Source organism: Lynx canadensis, chromosome D1 (genome assembly GCF_007474595.2).
Source record: "Lynx canadensis isolate LIC74 chromosome D1, mLynCan4.pri.v2, whole genome shotgun sequence".
NCBI lineage: Eukaryota > Metazoa > Chordata > Mammalia > Carnivora > Felidae > Lynx > Lynx canadensis.
The window spans coordinates 108486764-108499288 of record NC_044312.2 but is presented as its reverse complement, the minus strand read 5'-3'; the positions used below and the strand labels follow the sequence as shown (position 1 = coordinate 108499288).

The window sequence follows — 12525 nt, the reverse complement described above, 5'->3', positions numbered from 1 at the left end:
CCCAAGGCAAGATAGGTCATGGGGGTAGGAGGAGTCACAGCTTGAGCCCCAGGGATCTTTCCACCCTGCCTGGCTCTCTGAGGCCCAGAAGGGGCCCAATCAACATTTGTAGTGAGAACTTGGTGTCTTCCTCTCCTTCTCAGCCTTTGCGCATGCTGGGCCATTTGCACGGATGGCCTGCCCCTTGCCTTCTCTGCCTGCTGAATGCCTTCTCATCCTTGGAAGATCCCCTCAAATATTCCCTCTTAGAATTCCTCATTCTCCCCACTGGGAACACACTGGTCCTCCCTCTATAGGGGCACTTACCACATGGTTGAGCCCAAAGTCTGCCTGTCTCCCCTCTGTTCCTGAAGTCTTGGGCACCTCTTCTTCCTCAGGCCCTAACACGGGTCTTGCACAGAGCTGGATGAATGGATACTTGCAGGTATAAGAGAAGGAGTGAATAAAGGAATGGATGGATGGGAGGGTGGGTGGATGCGTGGATAGAAAAATGGATGGGTAAATGGGTTAGTGGGTAGATGGATGGATGGGTGGATGGATGGATGGGTAGATGGGTGGATCGGTGGATCGGTGGATGGATGGATGGATGGATGGATGGAAGGATAGAAGGATAGAAGGATGGATGGATGGATGGATGGATGGGTGGAGGATGGTTGGATGGATGGATGGGTAGTTGGGTGGGTAGATGGATGGATGGACGGATGGGTGGGTGGCTGGATGGGAGAATAGATGGGTGGGGGAATAGGAGGGCGGGTGGATAAATAGTGGATGGATGGATGGATGAACAGGTGAATGGATTCCAGAGAGGGCAGATAGGGTTAGAGGATGGAGGAGGAAGTCACCTTGCAAAGGAAGAAATGGCTTCCCTTTCTAAGAGTTCCACTTCCTCACATAAGCTGGGACCCCTGCAGGATACACACAGAGAATTCTTCTGGATCCCCTTTCTTCCTTTAGCCCCAGGTTTTGCATTTTAGGGAGTCAGATGAGGCAGGAGTGGCTAAAATGTACTGAGCTCCCATGATGTGCCAGACACTGGGCTAGAATTTTTCTGCAGATGTGGTCTTGTTTAATGAAAACAGCACCAGTTTTGTGAAACAGATCTATTATCCCCATTTGACAGCTTTAACAAAACAAAACAAAACAGAGTCAGAGAAGCTAAACGAATTGCTCAGGGTCACACAGCTTACATCCGGCAAGGACGGCATTTGAACTCAAAACCTGCTCAAGCAGCGGGGGCTGAATGCGCTGGAAATCAAAGGGCGCTGAGAAGACAGAGGCAGGGGTGGCTGGGGGCAGGCTTGCTCTGAACAGTGGCTCTGAGTTCCAGTTCTGCCTGAGACCTGGTCCCTCTCTGGGCCTCAGTGTGCCCATATGGACTTGATACCCTGGGGGTCGCTTCGGTGAATGATGCAGATATGGGGGTGGATGGGAACAGCTCGCGGCCCTCCCTGCAGGATGCTTGCTGACTCTCCCCGCCAGCGCAGGGCCAAAGGGCAGGGCCACCCATGGGGTAATGGTTAACTAGACCTGACACCCATCTATAAGGAGTGACCCCAGCTGGCCAAGACTCCACAGGATGCAGTGGGTGAAGGTGCTTGGGGGGTTGGTGGGGGCCTCTGCCCTCTTGGGCCTGGGGATCATCCTGGGCCGCTTCGCCATTCCCAAAGGGGCCGACGCACCGGCTCCCGGCGTCTCGGTCTCCCAGGACCTGGATCTGGAGATCCTTGAGACCGTCATGAAGCAGCTGGATGCCAGCAAGATCCGAGAGAACCTTAGGTGAGAGGGCTGTCTACCCTCCCCTCCTGTTCACCAGAGGCGCGCCTCCCTGACCCTGGGCCTGGCCCTTTGTCTCCCCGCAGAGAACTCTCCAGGGAGCCTCACCTGGCCTCCAGCCCCCGGGATGAGGCGCTGGCACAGCTCCTGCTGCACCGCTGGCGGGACCCGGAGTCAGGCCTGGACGCGGCGGAGGCCCCCACGTACGAAGTGTTGCTGTCCTTCCCCAGCCGGGAGCGGCCCAACCGGGTGGCTGTCGGTGAGGTCCCTCCCACTCAGGTCTGGGGATGCCCGTGGGGCGGGACCTGCCGGGCCCAGCTCTGATGCTGCCCCTCCTCCACAGTGGGTCCCACTGGGACCATCCTCTTCTCCTGCCGCCAGAGTGAACAGAACCTGACTGGGGAGCAGGGGGGCCCCGATGTGGTGCCACCTTATGCGGCCTACGCTCCCCCTGGAACCCCGCAGGTGGGCCTGGGACACTCCCTCCCCTCTGCCGAGGCCCAGTCCCCTCTGGCTCCACCCCAAATTCTCCCTTCCTGACCCAGGGCCCTTCCCCCTAAACTCCACTGCCACACCTTTTGCCCATCGCCTAGCCATTTTACAAACGCTGATGGCCCCATGTTCAAGGTCAGGCCCACTACAGGGCACCTGGACCCAGAGGAAACGAGATGTGACTCCGTTCTTGGGAAGTTTACAAGCTCTGGGTGAGGCGGGGAAAATAGAATCAAAATCCTTCACTCTGCCACTCGGCCTCCCTCTCTCCTTTCCTCACCCCCTCTTTCCTGGGCCTGGCTCTGAGGATCACCTCCCCTTGGGACCAGGGCCTCCTCGTCTACGCCAACCGGGGAACGGAAGAAGACTTTATGGAGCTACAGACTCAGGGCATCAGACTGGAAGGCACCATCGCGCTGACCCGCTATGGGGGTACAGGGCGTGGGGCCAAGGTGAGCAGCAGCCCCAGTGCAGGAAACTGGTGTGTGTGTGTGTGTGTGTGTGTGTGATGGGGTGGTCAGCAGAGGACAGGAAGAAGAGAGAGGAAGAGGAAGGAGCAGGGTTGAGTGGCCTGCGGAGCCCTGGGCTGGGGCACAAGAGGTGAGCTATATTTGTGCTGTTACCACTCATGATGTGCTGTGTGACCCTAGATGCCTCCCCTAACCTCTCTGAGCCTTAGGAAATAAATGGATCAGGTAAACTTTGATATTCTGGGGGTCTAAGTTCTTCTGAATATTCAACTTAAGTCCCTCCTGTTGCCCTCCCTCCCGGCCTGCATCTTTTCAACTAAACATTTTGGCTGAGTAGTTCACATGTGTGTTTTTCAAAAATGCGGGATTTTTTTTTTTTAAACGTATAGAGCGAGAGAAGAGAATAGGGAGTTAGGGTTTAGCGAGTACAGAGTTTCAGATGTGCAAGATGAAGAATTCTGGAAGTGGGTGGGGGTGATTGTAGTGCAATAAAATGTGGATGTCCTCCCTGCGCTGAACAGCAGGCTATAAAATGGTTAGGGTAGTAAATTTCATGTAGATTTCAGCTGGGGTCACAGGCTCAGGTCTTGATCTCACAGTTTGGGAGATTGAGCCCCTTGTCGGATAGCTCCCAGCCTGCTTGGGATTCTCTCTCTCTCTCTCTCTCTCTCTCTCCTCTCTCTGCCCCCCCCCCCCCCCGCTTGCACACATGCTCTCTCTCAAAATAAATAAATAAACTTAGAAAAAAAAAGAGAAGTGCCCATAATAAGATCTGCAAAAGAGAAAAGAGGAAGAGCCATAATGGAATTACACAAACTATAGAATTCCCAGTTAAGAAAAGAAAAAAAGTTTAGAGTGCAAAAGCTTTCCTATCATGCCATCCTCCAAAGAGGAATCTATCCACAGTTTCTTTTGGAAGAAATGCATATGAATATATATTTTTATTTCTCCCTCTTTTTGTATAAAAGCAGCATACTATACCCACCTTTTCAAGGTGTGCTTTTTTTCACCTTAATACATCCTGGAGATGATTCTCCATCGGCACATAAATTGTGTCCTTGTTTTCTTTCTTTCTTTCTTTCTTTCTTTCTTTCTTTCTTTCTTTCATGTACTATTATGTTTTCATTGTGCTAAAATATACCAGTATAAACTGACCGTGTTAACCATCTCTAACGGTACAATGCAGATGCATTAAGTAGCTTCACAATGCTGTGCAAACCATCACCACCATCCATTTCTAGGGCTCTCGATCATTCCAAACGAAACTCTGTGCCCATTAAACATAACGTCCCCTCTCTCCCTCCCCAGCTCCTGGTGACCTCTATTCTACCTTCCAGCTGTATGAGTTTGCCTATTCTAGAAACCTCATATAAGAGGAATCACACAATCAATACTGACTTTTTGTGCCTGGCTTCTTCACTTAGCATAATGTTTTCAAGGCCCATCGATGTTGTATCAGAACTTCATTGCCTTTCAAGTCTGAGTAATTGCCTCTTGCCTGCTGTATACCACACATTGGCTTATCCATTCATTCTGCCCATGGACACTTGGGCTGCTGCTGCCTTTTGGCTCCTGTGAGCGGTGGCCCTGCTCTCCTACGCAGCTGCCCAGGGTGCCCTTGTGCGATGCCTCCGATCACGTGACAGCCCTGCTGATGAGCATCGACCTGCCTATGTCCAGAGGTCTTTTGCTCCCTCGAGCAGGGCTGCAGTAAATGACTTGTGCGAGCATCATCTTGCCTGTGGGAAGACAGATCCATCCTGGCTGCCGCAGTGAGGGAGGGAGCGGAACAGGACATGACATCCCCTCTCCTTTCCCCTAAACACAGCCTCATCCCCCTCCCGCAGGCTGTCAATGCGGCCAAGCACGGGGTAGCTGGGGTGCTGGTGTACACGGACCCCGCAGACATCAACGATGGGCACAGCTCCGCCAGCCAGACCTTTCCGAACTCTTGGCGCCTGCCTCCCTCAGGGGTGGAGCGAGGCTCCTACTATGAGTATTTTGGGGATCCTCTGACTCCCTACCTTCCGGCCAATCCTTCTTCCTTCCGCCTGAACCCTGATACTGTCCCTGGATTTCCTCCCATTCCCACTCAGCCCATTGGCTTTGAGGATGCAAAAATCCTTCTCTGGTAAGCTCTGGTGCCCCCCGGGAGCCCCTGCCCGCAATCCAGTGGCCCCCAACCTCCAACCCCCACACCCTCCACCTCCTCCTCAGTAACCTCCAGGGAACCTTGGCCCCAGCTGCCTGGCAGGGAGCACTGGGCTGTGACTACAAGTTGGGGCCTGGCTTCCGACCTGATGGAGACTTCCTAGCAGACAGGTGAGGTGGGGCCCCGCTTCCTCAAGGCTCCTCTCCTCTTCCCTTGTTATGCTTCTCTGCCCACGTCAAGGCCTGGCCTTTTCCTTTCTTCTCTCTCCCAACCTTCCCCTGACTCCAAAATATCTGTCTTGTCTTTGGGGAAGCCACAAGGCCCTGTGGGGTTCCACCCGCCCTTCATCTACACCCTCTACTCTCCAGCCACCCTCTCTCTCTTGAACTCATTCCCAAACCAAGGCCTCTGTGCTTGCTTGCTGCTCCCTCTGCCTGAACACCATTCCCCACGCTCCTGCCACTCCTGGCCTGTCCTCCCCCCATCTGCCACCAGGTGTCCTCTTACAGGTCAACCTGTTAGTGTCCTCGCCACACCCCTTCACCGCCTGCAGGTGCTGTCTTCCTCGTGGTTTGTCTCGCAAAGGGGAGGGAGGTCCCCCCAAGGGCGGGGCCGTGTCTGTCTCAGGCCCTGCCCAGAGCCTAGTACGGTGCAGGCATACACTAAGTATCCAATAAATACTCTCACCTGAGTAAGTCAGTCCGTGAAAAGAACTGACTCTAAAGAGCGGGGCTCTAGCCTTGCCGCCTCTCCAGGTACTTCTGGGCAAGTGACCTCGTGGTGTCCCTTTCTCGCTCTGGGTCCCAGTTTCCCCTGTATTGGGTTGTGAGGGGAGCGGGCAGGGCCAAGCCTCTGCTCGCCCCCTTGGCTCCCCAAGCCAGGTGAACGTGAGCGTCCACAACCGCCTGGAGCTGCGGAACTCCTCCAACGTCCTGGGGATCATCCGCGGGGCGGTGGAGCCCGGTGAGCGCCCCGTCGGGGCTCCCTGACCACGCCCCCTGCGCTCCGCCCGGCTGGCCCCGCCCACCCTCCTTCTTCCCTGGTTTCTGAGCCTCTGCTCCTCTCTCCAGACCGCTACGTGCTGTACGGAAACCACCGGGACAGCTGGGTACACGGGGCCGTGGACCCCAGCAGTGGCACTGCCGTCCTCCTGGAGCTCTCCCGAGTCCTGGGGACCCTGCTAAAGAAGGGTGAGGCAACCCCCGGTCCCAGGTCTAGGGACTCTCCCAGCAGGAGGTCACCCGCAGCCCACTCCTCCCCCCAGCTTTCCCCCCCCAGTCCTCTCCCACCTCCTCTCTCTCACTCTCCAGTGCCCACTTGTGCCAAGCCTGAGGGCCCTGTGGGACGACCTGCACGGACACCAGCCCTGGCCTTGCTCCGGTCGCCCGGTGGGACATGGGGAGCTCGTGCGGTGGCTTCTGAGAGCCTCCTGTGTCCCTCCAGTGGAGGGAAGCCGGGTGCCACCGTAAGGAAGGCAGTGCCCGGGCTCTGCCTTCAGCCTAGTTGAGGCAGGGATGACAGGCAGTCGTTAACTCAACAAACATGTCCCGTATGCCTACTACGTGCCAAGCCAGTTCTAGGCACAGCAGACCCCACAGTGAACACCTGAGTGGCTGTGTGTAAAGACAACCGTGGTCAGTTTGTCCTGCTCCAAATGGGGAGATTATGGGGAGTGAAGACCCTACATGGAGGGACCCGTCAGAGGCCTTGGCATCCTCAGGGCCAGGAGGGATAGTGGGCTTGGGCCAAGGTGGGGGCAATGGGAAGGAGGTCTGTGGGTGTCACAGGTGCGGGAGAGGACGAGTGGAGGACTCCTGGCTCCCTGATTGCTGGTTTGAGCAACCTATATATGGCAGTGCCATTTATGAAAAACAAATTGGGGTCAGAGGGCAGATCGAGGGGGAAGAACGTGAGGTTAGTTCTTTACATGTTGATTTTTTTTTTTTTTTTAGCTTTTGTGTGTGTGTGGTAAAATATACGTGCCATACAATTTGCGCTTCTAACCAGTTTTAAGTGTACAACTATGGAATTAAGTATATTCTGTGTTGTACAACCATCACCCCCATCCATCTCTGGAACTTTTTCATCTTCCATTACCTATAACATCCTAAAGTTATCACTCCATAATTTGAATGGATACCAAGTTAATCTCATAGGAAACTCTACTGCTATAAAGCGCTGTCTTTCCTCTTTACGTTACTGATGTCACAGATCACATCGTTATACATGCGTGCCCGTTCACACATGGATTTTGAGGGGCCTAGGAGACATTCCCCCCGGGGAGAGGGCAAGCAGGCAGTTGAAAGTGCTGATCTCCAGGTCAGAATAGAGACTCCAGAGATAAACTGGGGAGTTGGTGGCATAAATGGCATGTGAAATCACAGGCGTGGTAGAGATCAACTGATAAGTGGAAGGGGGCTGAGCTTGTGGCTTTATCCCCTTCGTTACAAGGGCAGGAATTTCTGTCTCTGTCGTTGCCGTTCAAGTTTTTTATTTTGAAATAATTTCTGGGGTGCCTGGGTGGCTCAGTCGGTTGAACATCCGACTTCGGGTCAGGTCATGATCTCTTGGTCCGTGAGTTCGAGCCCCGTGTCGGGCTCTGGGCTGATGGCTCAGATGCTGGAGCCTGCTTCGGATTCTGGGTCTCCCTCTCTCTCTGCCCCTCCCCTGCTCATGCTCTGTCTCTGTCTCAAAAATAAATAAAAACATTAAAAAATTAAAAAAAATAATAATTTCAAGCTTACGCAAAGACTTGCCAACATAGTACAAAGAAGCCTTAGACACCCTTCATCCAGATACTCCTGATGTTAGGATTTTTACCTTGTTTTCTCCTTCTCTTTTTGTTTTCTGGAGTGTTTGAAAGTTGCAGAAATGCTGGACTTTTACCCATAAACTGTGTATTTCCTAAAAACAAGAACATTTCCCTTCATGACCACCATACAATGACCAGAATCAGGAAATTAACAATGGTCCCAGTTGTTCTCATAATGACCTTTAGAGCAAAAGAAATTTCTGGTTCAAGGGCCAATCCAGGATCACACATTGCACGTGTGGTAGTGGTATGTGTCATCTGTGGAGGGTTAGGGGGTGTCTGGAGGAGGTAAGGGGCAAGCGAGGGCTGCTAAGGCTTCTGGGAGGCGGCTGGAGACTGCGGCAAGAGCGGTGTGGCATCGAGATTGGAGATGGAAACGCGGTCGCCAGAGGCAGTGAGAGGGAGTGTGGGCAGCTAGTGAAGCCCCTGGACTCTGGAGCCGGGCTGTGGATTTGAACCCTGGCTCTGCTTCCTACCAGCTGTGTAACCCTGAGCAAGTCATTTAACTTCTCTGTGGCTCAGTGTCAGTTGCGAAAAGGAGACTGTAACAGTCCCTCCCTCAAGGCATGGAGGACTGGCTTAATATGAATAATGCCCTAAGGAGAACATCAGCGTCTTATTATCAAGTGGAGAAGGTTCCGGAAGAGTTTGGCATAGGATGCTTGAAGGAGACATTGGAGGGGCCGAGGGTCAGGATGTCTACCCAAAGCATGCCTATAAGGAAGGGGGAGGGAGGGCATCCTGGCAGAAGGGACCACCTGAGATTGGTATTGGGGGCAATTTTGTGGTGGGGTCATAGCACAGGCCGGGGGCTGGAAAAAGGAGGCCAGAGGGAGCCTGGGCCAGAAGTCTGGGCTGGAGAGTAGCTGGGACCTACCTCCTGTCTCTGGCAGCCCCGCCCCGTCCAGCCCTTCCTCCTCTCCACGTTCTCAGTATTTCCAAGCGACCCCAAGATCCGGGGACCCTGTCCTCCAGCCCTTTATCCCCCTCCCCAGGAACCTGGCGGCCCCGCAGATCAATAGTGTTTGCGAGCTGGGGGGCAGAGGAGTTTGGCCTCATTGGCTCCACAGAATTCACCGAGGTGAGTGAGCCCTGCAAGGCTGGCGGTCAAGGGGATTCCCGAGGCAGGGCACCGCTGAGCTGACGTCGGTCCTCCCACCCTCAGGAATTCTTCAGCAAGCTGCAAGAGCGCACCGTGGCCTACATCAACGTGGACATCTCCGTGTTTGGTATGGGGGGCAGCTGGGCTGGCTGGGGGAGGCGGGTAATGAGGGGCTGGGGCCTGAATAGAGGCTTTTCTGATCTTCCCACAGCCAATGCCACCTTGAGGGCTCAGGGAACACCCCCGGTCCAGAGCGTCATCTTCTCCGCGGCCAAACAGGTGAAAGGGGGTGGGGCCGGGAGGAGGGCTGTCCCAGGCGGGGTGGGCGGGGCTGGAGCTGGTACTTATTAGAGGGTCCTGGCGTTGGGACTGAGGCTGGGGGCAGGCTTTGTAGGAGCCGCAGGGCTATGCATAGGAAGGAGACTCTAGTGGGTAGAGAGGAGGACGACGGCCTCTTGGGCCTTGGGGAAGGCCAGCCCTAGACTGGATTCCTCTCCGGGTCAGATCCCCGCACCGGGCCTCGACGGCCTCAGCATCTACGACAACTGGATCCGGTATTTCAACCGTAGCAGCACAGCATACGGCCTGGTTCCCAGGTGAGCCCAGGGCCAGGACAGGGGCCCGGGAAGGGCGGGCTGGCCCAGCGGACTCCAACCCGACCATCTTTCTTTCCACAGCCTGGGCTCTCTGGGTGCTGGCAGCGACTACGCACCCTTCATTCACTTCCTGGGCATCTCCTCCATGGACATCGCCTACACCTATGACCGGGTGAGCAGGCACTCCTGTCTCCCAGCTCCGTACCTTGCTCCACAATCCCCTTCCTCTTTTAGAGCTGCTCTAGTGCAGATTGAATCCGGCTCCACCACTCAGTAGCTGTGCTACCTCAGCCAAGTGTCTTAACCTCTATGAACATGTTTATGCTCACCTGTCAATTTATCAAATTTAAGATACTACTGATTTTAAGATGCAATATGATGATGTGCACTATTCAGGGGGGAAAAAGAGCAACACTGCCTGTTAGTTGTAGGGTGACATTGACTTAAGAAGCATCCTGGGGCAGGGCACCTGGGTGGCTCGGTAGGTTCAGCATCTGACTTCTGCTCAGGTCATGATTTCATGGTTCGTGAGTGCAAGCCCCACATTAGGCTCCCTGACAGCTCAGAGCCCGCTTCGAATCCTCTGTTCCCGACTTGTGCTCTCTCTCAAAAAAAAAAAAAAAAAAAAAACATCCTGGGCTCCTGGCTGGCTCAGTGAAGCATGCAACTCTTGATCTCAGGGTTGTAAGTTTGAGCCCCACATTGGGTGTAGACATTACTTTAAAAAATCAATTTAAAAAACATTTAAATGTTCATTTATTGTTAAGAGAGAGTGCGAGCAGGGGAGGGGCAGAGAGAGAGGGAGACACAGAATCTGACGCAGGCTCCGGACCCCGAGATGTCAGCACAGATTCAGCTTGAACTCACGAACTGCGAGATCATGGCCTGAGCCAAAGTTGGACGCTTAACTGACCGAGCCACCCAGGCGCCCCAAGAAACAAATCTTACCACCAAAGAGGCATCCTGATTCCAGAGATCTTAAAATATGACAAAAATGTTTACCCCAGAATAGACCAAGTAACAGTATAAAACAGGGGTGATTCATAGCACTGGTGTGAGGGTAAAATGGGATAAGGGATATGGAGTGCCCAGCTTGTGTCTCCCTGCTTGATGTTCCAAGAAGCCACTTCTCTCATCCATGGCTATACTGCTGCAGGGCAGTAGAGCTGGGATTTGAACCCTCTTGTCTGATTCCCAAGCCCTCTTCTTCACGTGAAATAGGAAACTGGCACCTGACCCGGTTCTGCTACTCTTAGCTGTTTGGAGTCAGGCAGGTGACTTTACTTCTTGAGCCTCAGTTTCCTCCTCTGTAAAGTAGGAATTCTGGAACCTACCTCATACCCATGGCGATGATTCGAGATAATGTCCCTGTGTTGTAGCTCGCTGTTGATTCGCCTTCTCCCGCTTCTCCTCTCAAGCCTGTCGCTTGGCCTTGTTCCCCTAGAGCAAGACCTCGGCCAGGATCTACCCCACCTACCACACAGCCTTTGACACCTTTGGTTACGTGGACAAATTTGTGGACCCTGGTGAGGAAGGGGGCAGGGGGAATCCTGAGGCTGGAGGGCGGCGGGCTGAAGACTGAGCCCTGGCCTGATGGCATTCCTTGCAGGCTTCAGCAGCCATCAGGCTGTGGCCCGGACAGCAGGGAGCGTGCTGCTTAGGCTCAGTGACAGCCTCTTTCTGCCTCTTAACGTCAGTGACTACGGAGAGACCCTCCGAAATTTTCTGCAGGCTGCCCAGCGCGACCTTGGGGTCCTGTTGGAGCAGCACAGCATCAGCCTGGGTATGGAGCCCCCTTAACACGGAGGTGTGGGGAGCCCTGCACCTCCAGGGCTAAGATGCTGGCTGTTGCCCACAGGGCCTCTGGTGACTGCAGTGGAGAAGTTTGAGGGGGCAGCCGCGGCCTTGGGCCAACACGTATCAGCGCTGCAGAAAGACACCCCCGAGTGAGAAAGGGCAGCGAGCAGGTGTCTGGGAGGGTGGCCTCCGGGGCAGGATGCAGGCTGGCAGCTGGGCTGTTGGTTCCAGGGTGACAAGGTCCTGCCACTTCCAGCCCCCTGCAGGTCCGGATGCTCAACGACCAGCTGATGCTGCTGGAACGGACCTTCCTAAACCCGCGAGCCTTCCCAGAGGAACGATACTACAGGTGAGCCTGCTCAGGGCTCTTGGGAAGTGCTGTGCGGTGGGGGCCGGGCAAGGGGCACCCATCTGAGGGCGGAGAGATGTCACAGTTCTGCTGGCCTTTAGAGCACAGGACAGCCCTTTGAGACAGGTGGGCAATCAGCCTCAAAGGAGGGGAGGCAAATCAATCAAGGTCACCTTGGGGCTATAACGTACATCTCTCACCCCCACTGCGACGAGGGCCGCAGGTTTCAGAGGTGGTGGGGAGGCGCTTTTGTGCCTAGCTGTACAGAGAGGGGCCCCTCCAGGCTGAAGCTCCCTCCTCTCCTGGTCCCTGAGTGACTTTGCGTCTGCCCCATATCTGCTTGCAGCCATGTGCTCTGGGCACCCCGCACGGGCTCCGTAGCCACATTCCCAGGCCTGGCCAATGCCTGCTCCAGGGCCATGAACACGAGCCTAGGATCTGCAGCCTGGGCGGAAGTGCAGAGGCAGCTCAGCATCTTGGTGGTGGCCCTGGAGGGCGCGGCAGCCACCCTGCGGCCTGTGGCTGACCTCTGACCCCAGCCCTCTTTCTCCAGCTCCCACCATCCTTTATCCTAACCTTCTCCCACCCGAGTTCTTTTTGGGTGTGCCCCAGTCGTCCTTGATGCCAACCTAAGGCACTATCACTGGACCCTCCAGAGCTTGAGACAACAGCTCAGGATCCTGCCAGTTGTGGACGCCTGAAGGGAGTGACAAGCCTTCCTCGTCCTGGATCTTGGTCGGCAGAGGGTGAAGATCCGGAGACGGGGATGGTGGGGAGTGTCAAAACCACCAGCTGGGGGGGGGGGGGGCGCCTGGGTGGCTCAGTTGGTTAAGCGTCCGACGTCAGCCCGGGTCACGATCTTGCGGTCCGTGAGTTCAAGCCCCGTGTCGGGCTCTGGGCTGATGGCTCAGAGCCTGGAGCCTGCTTCCGATTCTGTCTCCCTCTCTCTCTGCCCCTCCCCCGTTCATGCTCTGTCTCTGTC

At 55.0% G+C, this 12525-nt stretch overlaps 1 protein-coding gene across 1 annotated transcript; it reads left to right on the top strand.

The window, feature by feature from the left end:
* The first annotated feature begins 1576 nt into the window (after window positions 1-1576).
* Window positions 1577-12403, top strand: NAALADL1 (N-acetylated alpha-linked acidic dipeptidase like 1). Its single transcript, XM_030333850.1, has 18 exons — window positions 1577-1776; window positions 1860-2032; window positions 2114-2238; window positions 2595-2717; window positions 4583-4866; window positions 4953-5057; window positions 5765-5850; window positions 5958-6077; window positions 8695-8780; window positions 8865-8928; window positions 9013-9080; window positions 9306-9397; window positions 9479-9569; window positions 10842-10923; window positions 11007-11180; window positions 11256-11343; window positions 11451-11543; window positions 11890-12403. The coding sequence occupies exons 1-18, from the start codon at window positions 1577-1579 to the stop codon at window positions 12074-12076; spliced, it is 2241 nt and encodes a 746-aa protein (XP_030189710.1). The 3' UTR covers window positions 12077-12403.
* Window positions 12404-12525: the final 122 nt, after the last annotated feature.

Bases quoted from the DNA above. Each gene is read 5' to 3' on its own strand.
- NAALADL1 (XM_030333850.1), top strand. From the start codon at position 1,577: ATGCAGTGGGTGAAGGTGCTTGGGGGGTTGGTGGGGGCCTCTGCCCTC. The intron at 6,078-8,694 runs GTGAGGCAACCC...CCCCCTCCCCAG, and splicing joins GGGGACCCTGCTAAAGAAGG to GAACCTGGCGGCCCCGCAGA. The intron at 9,570-10,841 runs GTGAGCAGGCAC...TTGTTCCCCTAG, and splicing joins TCGCCTACACCTATGACCGG to AGCAAGACCTCGGCCAGGAT.